Source organism: Lynx rufus, unplaced genomic scaffold (genome assembly GCF_022079265.1).
Source record: "Lynx rufus isolate CCGP_SWC_20201006 ecotype Redwood Valley unplaced genomic scaffold, mLynRuf1.p SCAF_8, whole genome shotgun sequence".
In the NCBI taxonomy this organism is placed as follows: domain Eukaryota; kingdom Metazoa; phylum Chordata; class Mammalia; order Carnivora; family Felidae; genus Lynx; species Lynx rufus.
This window is the reverse complement of record NW_025814896.1, coordinates 109,946,822-109,971,891: the sequence shown is the minus strand read 5'-3', so window position 1 is coordinate 109,971,891 and position 25,070 is coordinate 109,946,822. Positions and strand designations below refer to the sequence as shown.

General features: G+C 37.4%; 1 protein-coding gene and 1 pseudogene across 2 annotated transcripts in view; both read left to right on the top strand.

Moving 5' to 3' along the window:
• RMDN2 (regulator of microtubule dynamics 2) overlaps positions 1–25,070 on the top strand; it is a 74,857-nt gene that overhangs the window by 23,295 nt on the left and 26,492 nt on the right. Inside the window, exons 3-7 of one of the 2 annotated variants that reach the window (XM_047068991.1) lie at positions 7,879–8,053; positions 9,172–9,274; positions 12,940–13,000; positions 18,787–18,862; positions 20,293–20,370. In XM_047068991.1, the coding sequence (XP_046924947.1) occupies positions 7,879–8,053; positions 9,172–9,274; positions 12,940–13,000; positions 18,787–18,862; positions 20,293–20,370 (493 nt within the window). The remainder of the gene's footprint in view (positions 1–7,878; positions 8,054–9,171; positions 9,275–12,939; positions 13,001–18,786; positions 18,863–20,292; positions 20,371–25,070) is intronic. The other variant, XM_047068992.1, reaches the window with a different exon arrangement.
• LOC124503749 (PR domain zinc finger protein 14-like) lies at positions 21,437–23,413 on the top strand (annotated as a pseudogene).

The window sequence follows — 25,070 nt, the reverse complement described above, 5'->3', positions numbered from 1 at the left end:
TGTATATTGGTCTGGTTTATGTTATTCTGCAGAGTTTCTTAGGCTCTGTTCACTTTTCTTTTTTGACTTTTCAGATTCATCAATTTAAAATAATCTGTCTTCAAGTTTGCTGATACTTTATTCTGCTTGTTTGAGTATGTTGTTGATCCTCTCTAGTGAATTTTTTAAGTTACTTATTTTATTTTTTCAGCTCCAAAATTTGTTTGATTAAAAAAAAATAATTTCTAGCTCTTTGTTGATATTCTCATTTTGTTCATATATTGTTTTCCTGATTTTCTTGTGTTCTCTCTCCATGTTTTCCTTTGGCTCTTAGAGCATACTTATCACCATTGTTTTTAAAATTGTTGTCTTGTAAGTCTAAAGCCTGTATTTCTTTAGAGTCAGGTTCTGGAAATTTATTTTGTTCATTGTTTTGTTCATTTATTTTGTCCATCTTTCCCTATTTCTTTCTATGGTTCATGATCTTTTGTTGAAAATTACAAATTTGAAAAACAGCCACATAGCCTGGCCTTTGTAGATTGACTCCATGCAGGGGAAGACCCTCGCTAATTAGCCCAGTGCAAGGGCTTAAGGACTGTCAGGTCTTTTCTAGTCATTAGTTTTCCCTGGGCCTGTTTGTGTGTATTTTCCTCCTAATTATCCTATATACATGACTTTTTACATATCTATTTAATTTAATTAATTTTAATTTTATTCAATTTTGTTTAATTTTATTTTTTTGAGTGGGGGCAGAAAGAGAGAGAGAGAGAATCCCAAGCAGGCTCCATACCCAGTGTGGAGCCCAACATGTGGCTTAATCTCACAACCATGAGATCATGACCTGAGCTGAAATCAAGAGTTGGACACTTAACCGACTGAGTCACCCAGGCATCCCTAAATATCTTAATTTCAGTGAGCCTTACCCCTGTTTTTAGATCTCATTGTGTTCCTCTCCCCATAATCTCTCACAAACGCACCCATGAGTTTGCAGACTCCTATAGTTCTCACATGCCACGGTGCCTGCCACTGCTTTTAGCAATCTCCAGTCTGATATCCAATGATGCCTTCGTTTCTGTCTAAGCTCTAAGGCAAGCAAAACAGAAACCAGTCTCTCAGGAAGCCATCAGACATGCCAGGACATTGCAAACAAGATCCACTCTTTTCCTCCTGTCCCAAGGGAGGAGCTGGGAATTGGACAACTTCTTCCCGTCTATGCTGTATGATGCCAGGGAGGGGTGAGGCAAGGGTGAACAAAAATGCCAGGAAGTTTCCTACCACTGCGAGTATGGCTTTTTCTTGATTTGACATTCACTTTGTTGTTCCAAATCTTTGACTAGCTTCTAAATCTCCCACAAAGCCGTTTCATTCTGCCTGTTGTTCATCTAGTGTTTCCATGTCAGAATGAGAGCCTAGAGCTTCCCGTCCACCATCTTGCTGACATCAGTCTCTCTTGGTGTGTATCTTTTGGAAAAAAAATGTTGGAGGGAATGAGGTGTTAGGTAAGGCTGAACAAAAGGAACTGATCGGGGTGCCTGATGTGGGGGATGACACAGTGCTATAGCCAGGCATGTTTTTGCCTATTCTGGTGCTGCTCACTACTGATCTACTTTTGTAAACACACTACTTTCTTTTCCTAGAAAATAATGTCATTTTCTCTTTAAATAGTGCAGTGATACCTTTAGAGATGCTATTGTTGCTATCGAAGCAAGTAATTGATTGTGCAGAAGAAATGAAGGCGTAGGGGAAAAGGTATAGTTCTTATTCAAATTGGGAGCAATAAATAGGGCCAGAAAAGTACATGAAATGACAAATGTTTGTAAGTAAATTTGACATTTTAAGGTGGGACTCTCCAGACCTGCTAAAAGAAAATTCTGACAATCGATAATCTATGAACTGCCTTTCCCCGGCCTAGTCCAGATCTGAGCTCTAACCCAAAATTAACACATGTTCGAATTTTCCCAGACCTGTTTAGATATGCCCCGTTTTTAAAATTTGCTTTTAAAACTTTTTGATAATTTTTGATAAATGCCCAGTTAGAAGTAGAAGATTACTGTCCAAAGTAGGAAAACAGTTTCCCCACACTTGAGTGTTTCTAAATGTGGGGAAGAGACTAGCCTAGATGTTGTTTTGTTGTATTGGCCAGTTTGTCTATTGCTATGCCATTACCACGTTGACTTCTTATAGTTTTATCCTTTATACTACAGCACTGATGGCTGTTATTTAAAAGTGTCTTTGCTGTTCTTGTACTTGCCCTTCCATATTGATTTTAGAGTCAGGTAAGTTCCATAGGAAAAAAAAAAAAAAAAACATTGTGGTTTTGACTGGAATTGCATTAAAGTGTAGTTAAATTTGGGGCTATGTGAAATTGGTTCAATGTTAAGTTTTCCTATCCATGGTATCTTTTTCTAATTATTTAGACATTCTTAAGGTCACCAAATAGTATTTTTTATAATTTTCTATCGAAAAGTAAAAACAAAAACCAATGTGGAATTTTACCCTAGGTACCATGTATTTTTCCTGCTATTGTAAATATTATAATTTGTGAAGTTACATTGTCTAACTTGTTTTATAGATATAAGAACATGATTGATTTTCAAAAATTGATCATAAATGTTGATTAGCTTTGTGTAATTTTTCTTCTAGAGTTTTTTTCTATTGAATAAACTCCAAACTTCTGTTTCTTCTTTCCCAATTCTTATAATTTTTATTTGTTTTCTTTTAATGTGCTAACGGGACCTGCAGTACATTGATGATTAGAAGCAACAATATTGAATGTCCTTTTCTATTTCTTATTTTAAGGAGAATGCTTCTAATGTTTCATCATTAAGTGTGAAATGTATTATAGTTATCGGCATATAACCTTTACTGTGTTCAGAAGACCCCTTCTATTCCTTATTTATGGGTTTGGTATTCCTTTGTCCTAACATGGTATTATTGCATTTATTGAAAAAAAAGTTTCGGTAACCACTGAAATGATCACGCAGTTTTTCTAATTCTACTTGTTGTGCTAGAGAAATGTTTTAATATTAAGCTACGCTTGTAATTCCTGGGAGAAATCCAGTTTGGTTATGATGCATTCTTTCACGTTTGTTGCAGTTTTTGGTTGGTATTTGTGATGTCTCTGATACCTTTGGTTGATATTTTTACATCTGTATTTATGTGTGGAATTGGTCTATAATTTTCATTTCTTACACTATCTTTGTTTGATTTTGGTGTCAGTTTTATCAGCTTCAAAAAAGGAGCTAAGAGGTTTTCCCTCTTTTTGAATTCCTTGCAAGAATTTGAATAAATCTAATTCTTTGGATATTTGATAGAATTCCCCTTAAGGGAAATTGATTGTCTCTCTCCTTATCTCTCTTTCTCTCTCAATCTGTGGTGTGTGTGTGTTGAAATAGATTTTGGTTTAATTTATTTAATGGCTATAGGACTATTCATGTTTTTGTTTTTTCTTATAAAAATAAAGTCCTTATTGAGTATATTACTCATATACTATAAAATTCACCCTTTTAAAGTGTATAATTTGGTGGGAGTTAGTTTATTCACAGAGTTTTATAGCCATCACCACTCTCTAATTTCCAAACAGTTTCATTATTCAAAAGAAAACCCTGTACTGTGTATCCATTCATTCTCTCCTCATCCTCAGGCCTTGTCAACCATTATTCTACCTTCTGTTTCCATGGTTTTGCTTATCTTGTACATTTCATAAAATGGAATCATAATAATACGTGGCCTTTCACTAAGTAATGTGTTCAAGGGCGGTTATGTCATATCATACAATAGTACTTCATTCCTTTGTATTACCAAATAATATTTCATCGTTTATTCATTTTGTTTACCCTTTCATCTGATGATGGGTATTTGGGTTGTTTTCATTTTTTGGCCATTACAAATTAAGTTTCTATGTACATTCCTATACAGGTTTTTGTGTGGACATATGTTTTCAGCTCTCTTGGATGTGTACTTAGGAGTGTAATTGCTGAGTCATATGGTAACTCCATGTTAAACATTTTGAGGAACTACTGAATTGTTTTTCCAAACTCGATGCGTGTGCATTTTACAGCCCCATTGACAGTGTAGGAGAGTTCCAGTTTTTCCATATTCTTATCAACAGTTGTGATTGTCTTTTTTATTTTAGCCATCCTAGAAGCTATGAAGTGATATTTCACTGTGGTTTCGATTTTCGTTTCCCTAGTGACTAAAGATATTGAGCATCTCTGTGTGTTCATTGGCCATTTGTTATCATCTTTTGATGAGATATCTGTTAAATCCTTTTTCCATTTTTAAGTTCAGTTATTTTTTTTATACAACTCTTTTTATTATGGAGTTGTAAGGTTTCTTTATATGTTCTCTATGTAGGTCCCTTATCAGATATATGATTTGTAAGTATTTTCTTCCATTTTGTGAATTATCTTTTCATTTTCTTGATGAAAAAAATTTCCTTTGAAGCACAAATTTTAAGTTTTGGTAAAATCTATTTTGTTTATTTTTTCTTTTGTCACCTGTGCTTATAATGTCATATCTATGAAATCATTGCCTAGTCTATGGTCACAACTATTTGCTCCTGTGTTCTATTCTAAGTGTTTTATAGTTTTAGCTCTTACATTTAGACTTTTGATCCATTTTCAGTTAATGTTTATATATGGTGCGAGGTTTAGGTTCAACTTCATTCTTCTGCATATGGATATCTATTTGTCCCAGTACTATTTGTTGTAAATAAAATTATTTCCTCCACTAAGTTGTCTTGGTACTCTTGTCAAAACAAATTGCTCATAATAACCATAAGGGTTTATTTCTGGACCCTTAATTCTTAATAGGCCCTTAATCTCTATTCCATGTCTATCAGCCTTCTGACAGTACTATCTTGATTACTATGACTTGATGGTAAATTTTGAAAATTGCAAGTGTGAATTCTCTGACTTTGCTCTTGTTTTACAAAATTCTTTTGTCCATATTAGGTCCCTTGCATTTCCATATGAAATTTAGGATCAGCTTACTCATTTCTGGGGGAAAATGTTACCAGCTGAGATTTAGTAGAAACTTCTTTGAATCTGTAGGTAAATTTGGGGAGTGCTGCCATCATAATAATACTAAATCTTCTGATTCATGAGCATGAGATTTCTTTTCATGCATTTAGATCGTATTCTTTAATTTCAACAATGTTTTATAGTTTACAGTGTTACAAGTCTTGCACATTTTTTGTTAAATGCAATCCTAAGAATTTTATTCTTTTTAATACTATTGTAAATGAAATTGTTTTCATTTTTGGATTGTTCATTGCTAGATTTACAGAAATACAATTGACTTTTATAAGTTGATCTTCTATCTTGTAACCTTACTGAACTCGTTTATTAGTTCTAATAACTTTTTGTGGATTCATTAGGATTTTATATGAATGAGATGATGATTGGAGCTGTGAACTGTTTTAATTTAAAAAAAATTTTTTAATGTTTATTTTTGAGAGAGAGAGAGAGAGAGAGAGAGAGAGACAGAGCACGAGTGGGGGAGGGGCAGAGAGGGGGAGACACAGAATCTGAAGCAGGCTCCAAGCTCCGAGTTGTCAGCACAGAGCCTGACGCGGGGCTCAAACCCACAAGCTCATGTGAGCCAAAGTCTGACGCTTAACTGACTGAGCCACATCAATTATTTTTAAATATTGGGGTTTTCTCTCCTACCTTTTAGTGGTGATTTCTAACTTACTTGCATTGTGAACAGGGAATGTGGTCTACACAATAGATTATTATCATTTGTCGCTTGCTTCATGGCCCTCTGTACGTGGCTGTTTTCATAAATATTCCATATATACTGGAAGAGACATTGTTTTCCAGGGGTTCTGTGTCTAGTTCTAGTATCTCGATTGCATTTAAGCTAGTTCATACGGTGTTTAAATTGTATCCTTACTTTCTCTCACACTTTATCAATTACTTAGAATCTTATGTTACAAATCTCCCATTCTGATAGTGGATTCAGTTTCTCCTCGTATGTGTTAATTTGTGTTTTCTATATATCTGAGACCGTGTTTGTAGATGCATAGAAGTCTAAAACTGCTCTTTCTTTATCATAAGGTGAACCATTTTTAGTGTTTTGTGTCTCTCTTTAGATTTAAAGCTTTTTGCTCTAAAGAGTATTATGCCTGATATTCAACTAATTACACCTTTTGGTTATTATTTTCTTCTTATACCTCAGGTGCGTAGAATTGGACTAAAACTACTTTTAGCTCTTACAAACTCTCAGACTGGTCCATGCATGTGCCACTTTTATTCATTTAGTTAGTTATTATAAATAATGTGAAAGCATCCATGAAACCACGTCCTAAAACAAAAGATAGGATGTAGACAGTAGTTCTCATCAAACATTTGGCTCCCCTGCCTCCCCTCACCTGAAGATAACTATTATCTTGAACCTATAATGTATATTGTTCATTCCTTCTTTTTAATACATCATTTTATTGCATCCATGTGTATATTCCTTAAAACACATTTAATTTCGATTGTTTTTATGGAACGGGGATTGTGTTGTATATAATTTTAAGAGCTTTTTTTTTCCACTTAATATAAATTTGTTAAGATTCCTTCATATTGGGGCACCTGATGGCTCAGATAGTTAAGTGTCTGACTCTTGATTTTGGCTCAGGTCATGATCTCACGGTTTGTGAGATCAAGCCCTGCGTTGGGCTCTGAGTTGATAGCACAGAGCCTGCTTGGGCTTCTGTGTCTCCTTCTCTCTCTGCTCCTCACTGCATGTGCATGCACACACTCTTTCTCTCTCTCTTTCCAAATAAATAAATAAACATTAAAAAAGAGATTCCTTCATAATTTTGCACATCACTGTGTTTCTTTCATTTTGACTGTTGTGTAATATTCATCCACTCTTTGATGGGCATTTAGTTTGTTTCCTGGTGTTTGCTATTTGAAAGTACTGCTCTTTTTATTATACATCTCTTTCTGCACATAGGCAAGAGACCTGGGTTACTGGGTCCTAGCATATGTGAAAGTTCAGTATTAAAAGAGAATTCCAAAGTGTTTTCCTGAGGGTTTCACCAATTTACACTTCATCAGATCCTGTGGATTGACTTCCTCCCCAGCATTTGGTATTGTCAGATTTTTTACCTTTTATCAACAAAATGAGCTTAAAGCAATATCTCTTTGTGGTCTTTGCTAGTATTTCTCTAATTGGCTGAACATTGAACATCTTTTCTTATGTTTATTGACTATATGTATTTTCTCATTTGGGAAAGCCTATTTATATCTCTCAAGCATATTTCTGTTGAGTTCACTGAGTTTTTATTATTGAATTTTAGGAAAGTATTTATGTGTTCTTGATATCCGTGTTCTCCAGTTGTGTTGCAAAACTATCCATTCCTGGTTTTTATTTTGCATTTTTATATTTTTTAAAGTGTCTTTTGATTAGCAACAGTTTTTCATTTTAATAGAGTCAAACTGATTAGTCATGTGTAATTAATAATCATTTATAATTAATGCTTTCATATTTTGGTGAAGAAAAATTTTTGCTCCAAAGACTAAAGGGTATTCACCTATACTCTCTACTTAGAGTTTAAAAAATTATTTTTAACATTTAATTCCTTATATCATCCAGACTTGTTTTTATATTATATGATAGAAATTCAATTTCATTGGTTTTTTATAGAAGTAGCCATTCCCCCCCGCCCCCTCCCCCCCCCCCCTGGTCAATCCCTTAATTTCCCACTGATCTCACCTGCCAACTCTGTCATGTACCACATTTCCATATATGTATGGATCCATTTCTGGCCTTTGTTTTATTCCATTAGTCACTCATCTGTTCCTGTACTAATAGCATATTGTCTTGCATTTTAAAAGGATCACTCTGGCTATTATAACTTTCAAGAGAGTTGATCATTATTTATTATTTCTGCAATTTTAGGTATATTACAGCTAATACTGACACAGAAGAACAGAGTTTTCCTGTCCCTAAGGCATTTAACACACACATAGAGGAATTAAATTTAGATGTCCTTCTTCAGAAGGTTGATAATTTACGTATGAATGAATCTAGCAAGATGGAGAGTTTTGAACTACTTTGTGACCACAAAGAAAAGGTAAGAGATGTGAGATAATAGCATCTGTATGATTTTAATTTTTATTTAATCTGCTATCCCATTTATGTTATGACCGTAACAATTGGGTTAGTTTACCCAAGCCAAATTGGTTGATGCAAAATTTTTCTATAATCTAAACTAAACTTTAAAAAAGTAAATCTAAGAGTTTGTTATGCTCTAAGATCATGAATATGAGAACCAGAGATATGATTATACAGTTTTATTTTTATTTGATATTTATTAATTTGTTGTATTTAATACATACTCTGTAAGATAAAGAATAAGACATACTCCTCTTGGGGCAAGAAAAACTACATTTTAAGTTTTCTGTCTTGTAGGTATTAATGTAACAGCTATCAGTACAGTATTTCAGTCCATTTCTACTAATGGTCGTTTTTCAACATTTAACATTGGGCTGAACTGGGAAAGCCCATCCTTCCCACTACAACCACCAAAAAAAAGAAAAATAAAAAGAGAAAAAGAAAAAAGGAGAAAGACAGAGAAAGGAAGGAAGGAAGGAAGGAAGGAAGGAAGGAAGGAAGGAAAAAAGAAAGGACAGATGTAAGAAGAGGTTCTCAATAGCCCAGTGAGCAATGAATCTTTCTTTCCCATGAGCATCCTTTGTCTGAGGCTTCAGCAACTCTAAACAGATTGTTTAAAAGTTTTTAAATCTCCAGCATTATGATTATATTTTTAGGTAATATAGGTTAAAAATGTGACTGCTCTTTCGAGTATATGTGATCTCTAATGCTCACTGAGACATCATATTGAAGGTAGGTAACTTAGAAATAAGAAGAAGATACTACCACCAGGGAAAACTTACAAATTCTGGTACCTATCAATTCTCTCTTCCATGTTGGTGTAGAGATAGAGTCTGGATAACATTCATTATTTTTGAGATCCAAATGTAACCCTATTAAATCACTTTTTGTAGCCTGAATATTTGAATTTAAAATTCAAATTTTATGCACAAATTCATTGTATGCACGTGATTAGATTCAGTCATCTATAAATACCAGTTCATCTGCCTAATTTTTTAAAAGTTACAGTGGAAAACATTTATAGTTTCATCAAGTGACTGAGTTAATCTAATGTATAGTGCTATTTTTTCTTTTCAGTTTAGAGATGAAATAGAGTTTATTTGGAGGTTTGCTCGCGCTTATGGAGACATGTATGAGCTATCTACTAATGCACAAGAAAAGAAACATTATGCTAATATTGGTAAGTATTTTATAAAGACTGATTATTCTCAAGTGACAGTTGTTACCCATCAATGAATTTTAATTAAAGCCAAATTATCTTAGCTAAAACCAATATATTTAATCTATTTTATATATCCTAGTACTGGAAAATACATGTAGTCTAAGGCCAGAAATTTTTTTCAGGACTAAGGTATATATTCTTTAAAAATATTTGAGTATAATAGAATAGACAGCTGAAAAACTCAAATTTCAGATACTAAGTTTATGACAGAAAGACAATTAGGTAATATTTGAGGAACAGTAAGAGGCAGAGGATAGGTATCTCCAGCACAATTAAAATAACCTTCCTTGACTCCTATAAGGGAGAACTTCAGGTGCCACAAAGAAATAACTACTTAAACTTCAATGTCTTTCTTTTTCTTTTTTTTTTTTTTTAATGTTTTATTTATTTTTGAGACCGAGAGAGACAGAGCATGAGCAGGGGAGGGGCAGAGAGAGAGGGAGACACAGAATCTAAAGCAGGCTCCAGGCTCCGAGCTGTCAGCACAGAGCCCTGCGCGGGGCTCAAACTCACAACCGCGAGATCATGACCTGAGCTGAGGTTGGTCGCTCAACTGACTGAGCCACCCAGGAGCCCCGTGTTTTGTTTTTTTTTTTTTCAAAATTTATCTCAATAAAACAAGATTAGTCTTGAGTTGATCATTGTTTAAGCTGACTGACCCAGTACATGATGGTTCATGATACTGTCCTCTACCATTTTATGCATATTTTTTGAAATTTTCCCTAGTAACAACAGCGTATAACAACATAGTAATAGAATGTCAAAGCTTTTATACATATCTATTTCTGTCACTTAATATCAAAACTCTTTCTTGCAAAAAGCCTGTTAGCTGCCAATTCTCTGAGCTTTGGGGCAATAATCTGACATCAGACTTCTTTAATTTCTTCTTTCATTCTAAACTTTTCTCTTCTCTAAGCTTTCTTTCTTTAAGTTAGCATGAGGAAGAAACAGCACGAAAATAATGATACTACACATCTCATTCCACGGTAGTTCCTGTCTTTTTTATTTCCAAGAAGGAAATATTTCCAAACCCCTTGTAATTATATTCCTTCCACTTGTAGATTTCCTTGCCACATTATTCATCATCAGCTTTGTGGGGCAGTTTTTCTGTAGTGATCCATCTTGCAGGCCATACACAAAATCGAATTCTAGAGAAGAGGTTTGTTAACTCTAGGGTAAATAAAAATTTAACCAAAGAGAAAAAACTGATTTATTTTCATATCTCCTGAGAAAATCACAGTCTAGCTATGTAAACTGCTAAAGTAGGAAAGACTTTTTATTGCCTGTAAGCTCCTGCCCTACCCTGGGCATTAGGGGTCGTCCTGTGTGTGATAGGAGGTAGAAATGAGAGCCAAATCACATCTTCTCAGACTGTAGACAAGCTTATGGCTTTGAGGGGGGAGGAGCGGTATCACTGAAATAACCATATATTATAAAGAAACAAACAGAAATACGTTGTGAGTAGAGGAGAATGCAAGGTGTTAAAAGAGTAATCACAGAAAGGATATGATGGCAGCGGCTGGGGGTTGATGCAGGGAAGTCTTTACTGTGAAAGTAAGAGTTTCACATAGGTGAAATTACTTGGAATCTCTATTTTTAAACGGAGTAGAAGTTTAATTGAGTTCATGGAAGAGGTGGTAAAAATGGAAAAAGAAATAGGCGGGAAGAAATCTGGGGACAAAAATGGAGATTGGAATAGGATGTATCTTAAAAAATGAGAAACCTTTATAGTGTCAAGACAAATGAGTAAAAGCCTACGATGTATTCTACTCATTCACGTATTGAAATATATTAAAAATAATTCTTTTTTTTTCTATCCATTTAGGAAATATTTATTTGAAATTACTGTGTCCGGGAGTGATGTTAAAATGAGGGGTAGAGGGAGGGAGAGAAGGAAGAGAGGAGGGAGGTAAATGTGATTAAGTTGGTGCCATGCTAAGGAACTTGCTAGATAGATCAACATGGAGACAGCCCAATATACTTCAGTGTTCGGGTAGTGAGTGCTTAGGAAAGGTGATGACAGTGTGCTAGAGCTGAGACCAGCGTTGGGGGACACTGGAACTCAGTGTACGGGAGGAGGAAGTGGTGACTCGTTTTCCCCATAATAGCATATTTAAAATTGTTACCCCAAGGCATGATTTGATCACTGGAGAGCACAGAATTCCTTCATAAAACTCAGGCTGGGGTATAGCATTACACAGTGTGTCTTATAAGTACTCTGATCATAATTTGTATTCCAAGTAAACTATGAATCTTATATCTAAAGAAACATTATTATAATTTCCAGAATTAAGTGATTGATACATGTGCCTCAAATAGATCACAAAGTACCATTTTGTAAGTGAAACAGCTTTCCTTTCAGACTTCAGCTACATAAACGAGGCTGCAAAACCAGCCTGCATATGACCGACCCAGCTTCCTTTTGTATTCTCAGGGTTATGGACTCTCCTCTATTTTAGGCTGGTGGTTGTACATTAAAAGCTATTTTTGTTCATTTGGCAAAGTAGCTACATGCTGATTTCATTTTTAACATTTGTACATTTAAAGCTATGTTTTTCAATTGTTTATTTAAAAATCACTCTTTGAATATAGGTCTACAATGTAATGTCAGTATTAAAACACTTCACTTTTTAATTTTTTCCACTTTAGGTAGATTTATACATGAGATATTTCCCTTAATGAATAAAGCTATAAAATATAGAAGTGTCCCACCTTAACAAATTAACAGAATGGTTTTAGAATTAAGGATCCTTATTTATAAAAATTACATCATCCACTTACTTAGAAGAGCATTTTGCAGATCCCTGGATATTCTCTTCAAGGCAACAGCAACAACAAAATGGAGCAGGGTAAACGGAGATGTTATAAAACAAAGCAGCCCCTTTTAGAGAAGGATTTTCAGAATGTTGTCCAGTTTCATTGCAAGCATTTTGGTTTTTCAGGCCGCTAGACAAACCTCTATCCAAACTAATTATGACATTACGAAAAGTTACTTCTAAAACTAAGTGGAATGATTTGGCAGGGTGATTTATGTGTCAAGCCTGTTCGTTTTTGTGCACGATTAGGTAAGCACTTCTCTGGGAAGCCTTCCCTTTGGATGGAGTTCTCTCTACATCTCAACACTCTGTTCTCTAACATGCTCTCTCTGTTTTTCATCTCATTTTTGGTTTTTACACGCAATTTGTTTGCTTATATACCTGCTTTCTACTGAAATGTGAACCCTTGGAAGTCGAAAACTGCGTCTTAATTTGACTTTTTATTCCCAGAGATTATGATACGACACTCAAAAGGCATACAGTAAATGTCGGTCAATTATAGAATGATTTTTATTAATGCTTTTAAATAATGATTGGATGACTTTTCTTGCACTTGGTTACATCGCTTAGTCCAGTGAGCTTAAAACCTGAGCATTCATCAGAATCTCTACAGGCTAGTTAAAACAGATTGCTGAGCCCCAGACTTTGTTATAGGGTAAGTCTCTCTTTTAGCCAAAAATCTGCTTTTCTGTAAGTGATGCTTCTGGTCTTAGGAGCATATTTTAGGAACCACTGACTTAATTCAGTAATCTACCCCCCCCCCCGACTCATGTGAAGGTACTAAATGCAAGTACATTTTTCTTTCAGGGAAGACATTGGGGGAAAAAGCTATTACTAGAGCGCCCATGAATGGGCATTGTCATCTGTGGTAAGTACATAGAACTTACGCAGTCTTTTAGAATTCTCATATGCCTCTATATAAGTTACGATCGATTTTTAAGAAATTATTGACCCTTTAACCTGTCAGTCACATTCACTGAAAAATATATTTAATAGATAGCAGAGTAACTATTCTTAGTCTCATGTATTTTACAATATGTATATTTTAAATATATTCAAGGCAAACTCTCATCGAAGATTTCATAAGTGAATCTACCAAGTGCAGCCCCTTCGAACATGATAAATTCTAATTAAGTGTGATTTAACATTTTATTTGAAAACAAATATTAAAGTGATATGCTTCTAAATGAAATGTGGAAAGAATGCTTCACAGGATAAAAGCATATTGCTCATTTTTTATACCTTAATGCGCTTGTGTATACTAATACTACAGGTCAAAGAGAAGTCGTGTATAATATAAGAAAGCTCAAACAAAGGGAATTTAATTCGTTGGATGGGTGTAGCTGACTACCCTTGGGGAAACAAATATATTCTTGAATATGTTTTATTTTGGATCCTTTGTTTGTTTAGAATTATAAAACACAAATAAGAAGACATATATTGTTTTTAATTAACACTTTGTAGTTGCATTTTTACAACATTTTTTAGTTCCTTGCGGCAATACAGGTAGTTCAGGTGCTAGAAAGATAACAGTAATAAATTAATTTATGACCCTTCTCTCAGACCTCGGTTTCCAGAAATCCACCCCTCTTCGGAATTATTTTATTCTCCTGGAGCACCTTGAGGCAGAAATGGCTCCCTTTCTGCAGGTCTGCATTTGCCCCACAGGGAATTGGTTTCACTCCACCAACTCTCAAGTGCAAACCTGTTTATTTACTCTGCCACCAGCAGGGGGAGCTCCACTCACACTGTCCTCTTCAAGCCTTTCTGGTTAGGAGTCAAGGACATTTTCTATGTCCCTGGAGGGACACAGGCCAAAATAAAAATAGATCTTTTGACCTGCTCTCACTTTGCCTAAGATGAGGTGCAAGCTTGCCCCGGCCCCCTCCACGAGGGGAAAGCCACAGGACTGTGGAAGCCACAGTCCCCAGAACAGCTCTATCCACAGGAGCCCTCACTCCTCCACCTCCCGCCAGGAGAAAGGTACTTTTGCAGTTAGCATCTTGGTACATATCTTTAGGGTCATTTTCCCAATGTATGAGGGTATTATTTCTATAACCAAATTTACCTTCTCATCTAATTTGCACATTAATATTAATAAATTAACATATGTATGCCTTAAAGTACTTCCTTTCTTCCACTTTTAGTGGTAACTATAATGAATTTGTACTGATCAAGCCACACTCTCTTCATGTCCTCTGATATTGGGAGTGTTTGGAAGCTAACTGGCCAGATTTAGAGGCAGAAAAAGGACCCAAGCCCTCCTCTTAACTCTGATCTGCTCCTCCCCCCATAAGTTTGTCATAAATGACAAACTTTGGCCAGGCCAACCGCCTATTTTTATAAATAGTTTTACTGGCTCACAGCCCCGTCCGTGCATTTGTGCACAGCTGTGAAGTTCAGTAGTTGCAACCTTGACTCTCTGACCTGAAGCCTAAAATGTTTGCTACCTGGCCCTGCAGCACAACTTTGCACATCCATGACTGAAAGGACTATGTGATGGCTTATAAGCTTCAGTTTGAAATACAAGATGCAATCTTCAGGAATAATTATCAGAAAGGATTCACATTGAGGGGATGGTTGAAAAACAAATAGCATCTTAAGACTTGTTTTCCATCTTCATTTCTTCCAGAAAGCTTCAAAACTTTAAGTCTTCATAAAGCTGTCCACAAAAATGTTATTTTTGTTGAACCAGCCCAAAATACTTCTAGGATCAAGAGAGTAAAGTCGCTGTGGCTTTGTAGTTTGTCAGCCCCATAGGCTTGACCATAATTACAAATAATATCTTACATATTTGTTGTGCTCTACTGTTCACAAATTGTATCCACATGACTTAACAGCACGTGATTTACAGAACAACCTGTTTCCGTTTTAGGGGTTAGGGTGAGCAAGGTAGTGTATGGTGGGGGTGTGGGGGGGGATAGGTTGTTAGTGAGCAAGGGTCACGCAGTAAGTAGAAAAGCAAACACCAGATCTTTTATTCGTATATACTCGGTATTCTATTACATTATTCTTCCTCTGCTTTCTCACGGCATAGATAGCATTTGTGCTGAATCAGAAGTACTGCAGGGAGAGTAATGGAGTTATTTTAGTAGTTGTTGGCACAGGAATGTTTGTCACTTATTAAAGATATATTCCATATCAATGCCAAGAAAATACAGAATTTTTGTCAAAGCATGTATGGTGAGAATGACCTCTAGATGGAGGTAAAAGACCATATTGCGAATTAACATTCTTCAGCGTTCCCATCAACATGAGATGGTTTGTGAAATAAGATTTTAAATTACATTTTTAAAGATGAACAATATACAAGAACAACAACAACAACACACACGCACACACACACACACACACACGCACACACACACACACACACACACAGGTGGAACTGATTGCCAGAAAAGAAATGATGATCCTTTGGGAAAAAAGTGGTCAGGTGAACTTTGAATTTATGATATCTAGAAAGATAAATAATATTTTAGACTGTAAAGAAAAAAACTTCAAAACAGATTGGGAAATGCATAAGACTGTAGGACAGATTATTATAAGGGAAATGTGCATGTTTCATGCAATGGTATTCATAAGTCATAGTTTTTGTTTTTCCTTTTTCTCCTCGCTCAGAGTCAGTTGGAGAGAATGTGCTGAGACAGCACTATTAATGCCTCGAGGTGTGCATTACATCAACCTGATGCTGATGTTCAGAAAATAGATGATTGATCCTAGATCAGTGAACACAGATTCTTTTCTTTTGCTTCCAGTACAAATGTTTCGTTCTATAAATCTCTGGTTGAGAAAGTTCATATAGATCCAACAGATTTTTCTAAAAATGTGACATGATTTGTTTTTTTAATTTTTCTGCCAGTGTAGAGAGTAGGGAAATTGAACTAGTATATGTGAATTTAAGCAAGGCAGTGAGGTCAGTTTACTTACCACATTCTTGTGGACAAGATATAGAAATGTGGGCAGGCCTCTGGGTTACCCATATCGAGAGAAGGGTTTAAGCCAGTTGTTCAACAGAGTAACTGTTGGCAACATCACTATCAACCTGGAAACGATTCCAGGATTCCACGTCTATATCTTAGACACTAATGTGTTCCATAATTTTGTCAGTGGATGAAGATAGAATAAGTATGTAATAAAAGTTGCAAGTAACACAAAATTATGAGGAACAGAGTGTATGATGGGTGACAAGAGTAATTCAAACGACTTTCACATTAGAAACAAAAGATTTTCATATATGTGAATGAATAGAGATAAACGTGGAAGGAGGGATGGAAAGAAAAGTGTCAAAATTTAATTTAGGGGAAAACATGAAAATTTGGATAACGTGGGGAGTTTAGTTAATAATAACATATTAATTTTGGTACATTGCAAAAATTACATATCAATCTTGTCTGACAGTATTAGTACAGTTGTGATAAATGTACTATAGTAACGTAAGATGTATACAGTAGAGAAAACTGAGTATGGGTAGATGGGAACTCTCTTTACCCTCTTTGCAACTTTTCTATAAATTTCAAGCTATTTTAAAATAAAAGCTTATTGGGGCACCTGGGTGGTTCAGTCGATTAAGTGTCAGACTTTTGGTTTAGGTTGTGATCTCACAGTTCGTGAGTTCGAGTCCCACATCAGGCTCTGTGCTGACAGCTCAGAACCTGGAGCCTGCTTTGGATTCCGTGTCTCCCTCTCTCTCTACCCCTTGCCCACTCACATACTCTCTCTCTCTCTCTCTCTCTCTCTCTCTCTCTCTCTCAAAATTAAAGAAACATTAAAAAAAATTTTTTTTAATAAATAAAAGCTTATTTTTTTTACATAAAGTGACCTAAGGTTTTAAATACAAATAATGCCCACAACAGAAATGGGGGAATTTGGGGATGTAGCTGTGTGGAATTTTGCTCCACTTTCTGGAACTCCCTGGGAGGAATGATAAAGCAGAATGGCAGAGAGAATTTCAGAAGAACATGGTCAGACTGGAGGTGACAGTAACAGTTTTCCAGGGGAACTCACGAGTCCAGTAATCTATTCCTACAAACTCAATCTCTGGTGGGTGGTGAGAGGTATGTGTCAGGCAATGTGATGGTAGAATTTGTGAATAGTAACATCTCCTAATCTGGTTAAGTTCTCAGGTCACTTTTGATAGGTTGATTTAGTCATCATTCTTATTTCTACTGTTGCAGATTTGGTTGATTGTATAGAAACTGAAAATTAAGAGGTCAAAAAAGTCATAACTGAAAAGTGACCATTTTATTGTTTGTCATAAGTTGTGCAAATTGTGGGATCTTTTGTGCTCAGGAATGGTCTCACTGTTCCAAATTAAGAAAACTGTTCACTTCATTTTTGTACTTGAAAGTTATGCTTATCCACAGAAATGATCAAGATAAATACCCAAAGTTACATCTTTCATTTCAGTTATGATAATGCAAGTAACAATTAATACCTACTCTTGAAAGATTTAGGTAAATGAATATTTTGCACAGACAGAAACCCTCTGAATATGAAAAGTAATATATCCCCAGGTTTTGGAGTGAGCAAATTGCTAAACAAATATTGCACCCAACTTATTTCAAATAATTATTGATGTAACTTTTGTATTCCCAATGGGAAAAAAAAGTAAACAATTCATGGGATGCCATATTCTAGTATGCAGTGTTTCCAAGGAAGGATTGAAGGTCATGGGGAATTTTTTGGAAAAGCGTATTCACGGGGTGTCTAGGTGGCTCAGATGGTTGAGCATCCAACTCTTGATTTTGGCTCAGGTCACGATATCACGGTTTTTGTCATTGAGTCCCACGTCAGCCTCTGTGCTGATAGTGCAGAGCCTGCTTGGGATTCTGTCTCTCCTCCCTCTCTGCCCCTCCCCCTACTTTCACTCTCTTTCTCTCTCTCTTTCTCAAAATAAATAAACAAATTTTTTAAAAAATTTCAAGAAAAAGAAAAGTGGAGATGCCCGGGTGGCTCAGTGGGTTGAGCATCTGACCCTTGATGTCAGCTCAGGTCATGATCTCATGGTCTGTGAGTTCGAGCCCTGTGTTGGGGTCTATGCTGACAGTGCAGAGCCTGCTTGGGATTCTCTTTCTCCCTGTCTCTCTGCCCCTACACCCCCCCCTCAAAAATACATAAATAAACTTTTTAAAAAAAGTGTATTTTGAAATTACCTTTGACTTTGTTTGTTTTAGTCATGATACTTATTTTTGTTTTCAAATGATATCAAGGGAGGCCGTGACATTTTTATTTTTAATTCTATTAAGGAAGAACCAGGGATATGATGACACAATATATTTTTTCAATTTATCACTGTTATGACTAGACTTTTTCTGAGAGCCTCTTTGTGACTTTGATGCTGATGATGGTGATAGAAGCAGCTAATATTTCTTGAAACTCACCGTGTGCCACGTAGTATTCTAAGCAATTACACGTTTTAGGTACCTTGCCCTTGTGGCACACATATGAGGTAGATGGTGTGAGTATCCTCAGTAATAGCTGAGGAAACCAGCCTCATGTTAATGTCAAGTATTTATTATTTTCAGGGCCCTTGTATCTGTCTGAATACTTTCATCAAATATTAATGAATGCTTTAGAGATATTCTTAAAATGTTTATTTGGTATATTTGATTAAAAAGTTGACGCACTGTCCACTGTTTTTATCCTTTTCAGGTATGCAGTCTTGTGTGGCTATGTGTCCGAGTTTGAGGGCTTACAAAATAAAATCAACTATGGACATCGCTTCAAGGTATTTCTTGATATTAAAGATATTTTAATGTAGCTATGTGTTCCATTAAAAGGCATAAATCACATTATTTAATAAATGGATCTCTCACGGTGTGTGGGTGGCTCAGTCACTTAAGCATCCAACTCTTGATTTTGGCTCAGGTCATGATCTATTGGTCATGGAATTGAGCCCATGACAGGCTCCATGCTGGGTGTGGGGACTGCTTCAGATTCTTTCTCTCCCTCTACCCCTCCCCTGCTCATGCTCTCTCTCTCTCTCTCTCTCTCTCTCTCTCTCCCTCTCTCTCTCACTGTCTCTCAAAAAAAAAGTTATAAAACCCAAATTAATCTCAATCTCAAGAAGTTTATCTTTTTAATATTTATTTTATTTTTTCAGTGTTTATATATTTATTTTGAGAGAGAGAGAGAGCATGTGCGAGAAGGGGAGAGGGGCAGAGCGAGAGGGAGAGAGAGAATCCCAAGCAGGCTCCACGCTGTCAGCAAAGAGTCCAAGGTGGGGCTCCAACACACGAACTGTGAGATCATGACCTGAGTCAAAATCAAGAGTCAGACGCTTAACTGCGTGAGCCACTCAGGTGTCCCTATCTTTTTTATCTAAATGAAGTGACAGTCTTTAAATAGTACTGTGCCAAAAAAATGAAACCTATTTGAGTGGTTGAAGATTATTATTCTAGATCTTGAAAGAACTTACATAGTAGATGAATATTATTTTTTCAAAGACAGAATTAGTCTTGGTGATGAGTTCACCAACATCATAAACATGATTGGGACTAATTAGTTAACATTACTTGCATATTGACTTGGTGGAAGGAATAGAATCCAATCTGGGACTTAAACTTACCATGATAAATGAATAAAATACTTGCATATTGATTTGGTGGGGGGAATAGAATCCAATCTAGGACTTCAACATACCGTGGTAAATGAATAAAATAAGTAATATACGTGTAAATCATTTGTAATGTGCCTGTAGCTTTGATAGCTCAATAAATGAGCTAAGAAGTTTCTTTGTTTTCCTGCTCCCTATACCCATTTTAATAATGTCAGGGGAATAGCTTCCTCTACAACCCAGTTCTGCTATTCTGTCTTCCATTATATCCTAATCATTTGAAACTTGCAAGCATGTTGCTGAATCAGTATTAGCTAGGCAAGTCATGGGCAGACAAAAGCATCACTTGGAGGTTTTCTACTTTTTATAGTGACGTTGGCTTTAAATTATCCATAGCTTAATGAAATCATCATCACAGTCAGGTTCTAGTTGTGAGCAATCATTTCTGATAATTGAATTATTGGTATGACTTCTTATGTTAACGGTAGGGATTAAGGAGGGGGACTAAACAACACCGTAAAGCCCCTTTGAATTTCGGCACAGCTGCATTCAGCACCACCTGAACCCTGAGAGATGGTATTTGTTTTGGACTTTTCTTTTAGGAGCATCTGGATAAAGCAATCCAGTTTTTACCCGAAGAACCTTTTTTGTATTACCTCAAAGGAAGATACTGTTATACTGTAAGCTGAATGTTTTTATCCGTAATTCTTATCTCAATATACTTTGATTACGTGATATATTTTTAGTGACTTATTCTTTCTTTAGTTGTCTCACCAGGTGCCTGCTGTAGGGAAAATGATAAAATCAGTACGTGTTTTATGAGTTTATGATTGATTGGTTTATATACCATGTTACATATGGCGTGTGGTTTTATATGTATACATAGATGTCTGTACTTTTCCACTTAGCACCTCTCCATCTCCCCTCACAACAATCACACCGTCTCCTTTGTGCTCTCTCAGTTGGCGGTCAGCCACCTACCTGCGTGTGCCCTGTGTTGGTGTCCTACTCTTTGTTTCGTGCGAGGACTTTGTCACTTAACAGAGTGTCTTGAGCATTTATGTGCCTACTGTTCTTGCCTTGAAAGACCTGAATTTAGAAAAGGACATGAAATATATAGGAATAAATAAAGGCAGCTGGCGAGTCTAAGCCCCGGTGTGTTAATGACATTAGTTTATAGAAAATTAACATAATGTGAAAATACGTCTTCAGGGATGCATGAAAAAATTATGCTTAAGAGAAATGCTATTTCTGAATGAGAAGATTAGCATAAGTAAAAGAGGAAGCTTGTTAGTTGAGGTTTGAAGATTAGGAATGGAAAAGGAGGCTTTTTTGTTGAACACCTGCTATGTATCAAATGTGCAGTTTATACTTTATATTTCTTATCTCCTTTAATCCTTAAAACAGCCCTGTAAGCAGTTTTTATCACGCCAGTTTTTGGTATTAAGAATCTGAGTCTTCATGAAGGTACAAGACTCCAAAGGCTTAAAACCCACCAACCCGACCTCACACGAGTCTGGGGCTTGAATGTACATTATTTGTTTAGGCTTAAAAAACCCAAGAAGGAGGGGCGCCCGGGTGGCTCAGGTTATGATCTCATGGTCTGTGGGTTCGAGCCCCGCGTCGAACGGCTGACGGCTCAGAGCCTGGAGCCTGCTTTGGATTCTGTGTCTCCTTCTTTCTCTGCCCCTCCGCTGCTCACGCTCTCTCTCCCTGTCTCTCAAAAATAAATGACTGTTAAAAACAAACACCAGCCTGCAGCCTACCAGTGCGGAGCCCCCGCCACCCTCAGGGCCCTGGAGGTGCTGGTTGCGTGGTGGCCCTCTGGAAGACCCGACCCGCGCTGTGCCCCGGGATGGCTCTGCGGCCGCCAGGTGAGGCCGGATCCAAGGGCAACATGTGCTACCCGCCTAGGGCGGCCCAGGATGCCCCCAACACCTGGACGCCTCCTGCACACCTTTCCCGGCCTGTGGCCGCTATGGGAACATGCTAACCGCTGCGGGGGAAGATGTCCAACTTTTCCTGCAGCTGGAGGCCGCCGTGCCTGCATCCCACGCTATGCCCCCCTTTGCCTTCCAGTGCGGTCCACGCCTCCCTTGCTGAGCTCCAACCTGGCCCTGTGGAGGGAGCAGCTCTACGATCCGCCCTGGTACAGCCAGCCGCCAGCGCGGTACCCAGTTCCCCAGCTCCCCAGAGAGGTGCCCCACTTCCTCAACAGCAGCCACGAGTATACAGGCGCCACCAGTGAAGGCTTGGGCCATACTGGTGGCCGACGCGACAGTGGCCAATGCCGTGGACCTGAAATTTTCATGCCGCCGCCGGCTGCGAACGCTTCCCGGTGACCTGAGGGGGTGGAGGCCTCCCAGTTATTATCTTGCTCCCCCAGCAAGCGGTCTGAGAAGGGCTCCAAACTCCTGAACCAGCAAGGGAAGTCGTCTCTCCGGGTTCCTGGTCCCCACAGACAGCTCTGGATCTGCTTCTCTTTGTCGAACTCTGGGTAAAGACTCCTTCAACTACCAGAAGGTCTCTGCCTCAAGCAGACGATGTTTGGTGAAGTGTGGCATTTTTGGTGCATTCTGCAGTAGCCTTGTTGCCAAAGGAGTCAGGTTTGGACCTTTTCAAGGTAAAGTGGTCAATGCCAGTGAAGTCAAGACCTATGGAGACAATTTCTCTGATGTGCAAGACTGTCAAAGATGGTCATTTGAGCCACTTTATAGATGGAAAAGGAGGTGCAGGGAACTGGATGTCCTCTGTCAACTGTGCCTGTTTCCCCAAGGAGCAGAGCCTGGTTGCAATGTCGAAGGCAGATGTCTTACGAGAGCTGCAAGGATATCTGCCAGAACCAAGAGCTCCTTGTGTGGTATGGAGACTGCTGTGGAAAGTTTTTGGACATTCCCGTGAGCCTTTAGCTCACAGAACAGAGGAAGCAGGTGCGTGGGCCCTCTGAAGAGTCTGCAGAAGGCTACAGGTGTGAAAGATGTGGAAAAGTATTTACCTACAAATCTTACAGAGATAAGCACCTCAAGTACACCCCTTGTGTGGACAAGGGTGATAGGAAATTTCCCTGCTCTGTCTGCAAACGATCCTTTGAGAAGTGGGACCAGCTCCGGATCCCTGTCCTGCACGTTCACGAGAAGCACCAGCCTCACAAGTGTTCTACGTGTGGGAAATGCTTCTCTCAGTCTTCCAGCCTAAACAAACACACGAGAATCCACTCTGGAGACAGACCATCCCAGTGTGTGTATTGCACAAAGAGGTTCACTGCCTCTAGCATCCTCTGCACATATATCAAGCAACACTCAGGAAAAGCCCTTCAAATGCAAGTACTCTGGTAAATCTTTTGCATCCCACGCTGCCCATGACAGCCACATCTGTCACTCACGCAAGGAGGATGATGGCTGCTTGGGCAGCATCTGTGGAAAATCCTTCCCGGATCAAGAAGCCTTCTACTCCCACACGAAGCTTCATGAAGGCTACTAGCCCTCAGAGGGTATGGGGACAATGTAAAAACTAAAAGCTAGGATTCTGTCTTTGTTTTCCTTGCTTATGGGTGTGTCGTACGGACAGATGATAGTTATACTAAGATGAGAAACAGAAAAATGGAACCGGCCAAAAAGCTGAGTTTAACTGATTTCACCAGCTTTCACAGAAATATTATTCACAATTAAAAAAAAATTTAATGTTTATTTTTGACAGAGAGAGAGACAGAGCATGTAGCAGGAGAGGGGCAGAGAGAGGGAGACACAGAATCCAAAGCAGGCTCTAGGCTCCGAGCTGTCAGCACAGAGCCCGATGCGGGGCTCAAACTCACAGACCGCGAGATCATGACCTGAGCCAAAGTTGGATGCTCAACCGATTGAGCCACCCAGGCGCCCCATTATTATTCACAATTTTTAACAAGAACAGAATTTTGGTGAATTTACCTAAAAGTAGTGAAAGCTGGCTCTTAATAGAGCTTAAGGGTCTGGAAACTCAACACAAACCCTGAGAGAAGGACACTAGGAGTAGAGTTTGATTTTGGTGATGAAAAAGACCTTTTCTCTGTTTTGGACCCCAATTGTTATGCCTGTGGCCATCACCTGGTCTCTTTTTCATAGAATAAATTCTTTAAAAGTTCCAAAAAATAAAAATAAAAATAAAAACAAACAAGCAAACAAAAACCCAAGAAGGAAATTCTGATTTAAAGTGAATCCTGATCTTCATGGCATAAACAAATGGCAGAAGCTAATGTTGATCTTCCCTGGAAGAATATACATGCACATAGGTCTTATAAAACTGCAGAGTAGCCCAAGGATGATGAGGTCACAGTCAAAAATAATAGAATATACAAAGAAATAAGGCATCAAGTATGACAGTCAACAGAAACCAAAATCAGGAATAGATCTAAAAGGACTTCAGATTTTGGAACCGTGGAATATACAATGTTAAATAGCTACTTATACAGTGTGTTTTGTTTTTTTTTTTTTCAAATAAAAGGAATCGGGGAGAGGGGAATGGACGGGGATGACCAGGTAGATTAGAAAAAAGATAAGATAAATTTTGGTATAAAAGTCTATTATTTCACATTAAAAGAAAACTCAGTGGAAAGATTTAGCAGTTGATAGGCACCACTAAAGAGAAAATTAGTGAACTTTAAGGTAAATCTGAAAAAGTTGCCTGGAGTGCAGCACAGAGGAACAAAGAGATAGAAAATATGAAGGAAAGATAAAAAAAACATAGAAGGGAAGAAAGGATATTGCACAGTGCTAAATTTTCGTGTGCTCTTGGTAATTAATAAAACAAGAAGGCAAAAAAACATGTTAAGCATGTAAAACATTGGAGCTTCCCGTTTAATAACCTTGATCTAATACACATATAAAAATAATGTACCATTGGAGGGTACACATTTTTCCAGCATATGTAGAGTGTTGACAACATTGATCAATATGAGGTCATGAAGCAAGTCTTAATAAATTTCAAAGGATTGATATCAAACAGGTTTCCTGATCATAATGCAATTAAATTCAAATTTTGAAATAAAACAACTTAAGAAACGTAAGTCTTGAAATAAGAAATTATAATTAAAAAACAACAAGGAGATGCCATTTATTCTTACTCATTTGATAAAATTTATAAATATCAGTGTAAGATGTTGCAAAGATATGGAGCAACAGGAACTTTTGCATTGTTGTAGGAGCATGCTGCTTTGGAAATAATTGGATACTATCTTTTAAGTCTGATTACTTGCCTACCACATGACCCACAGTGGTGCCTACCCTAGAGAAAGTCTTGCAAATGTACTCTGGAAGGCATGTACAAGAATGCCTGCAGCAGCCTTGTTCCTAAGAGCAAGAAAATGAAAAAGATCCAAATGTCCATTTACAAAAGAGTGGATGAAAAA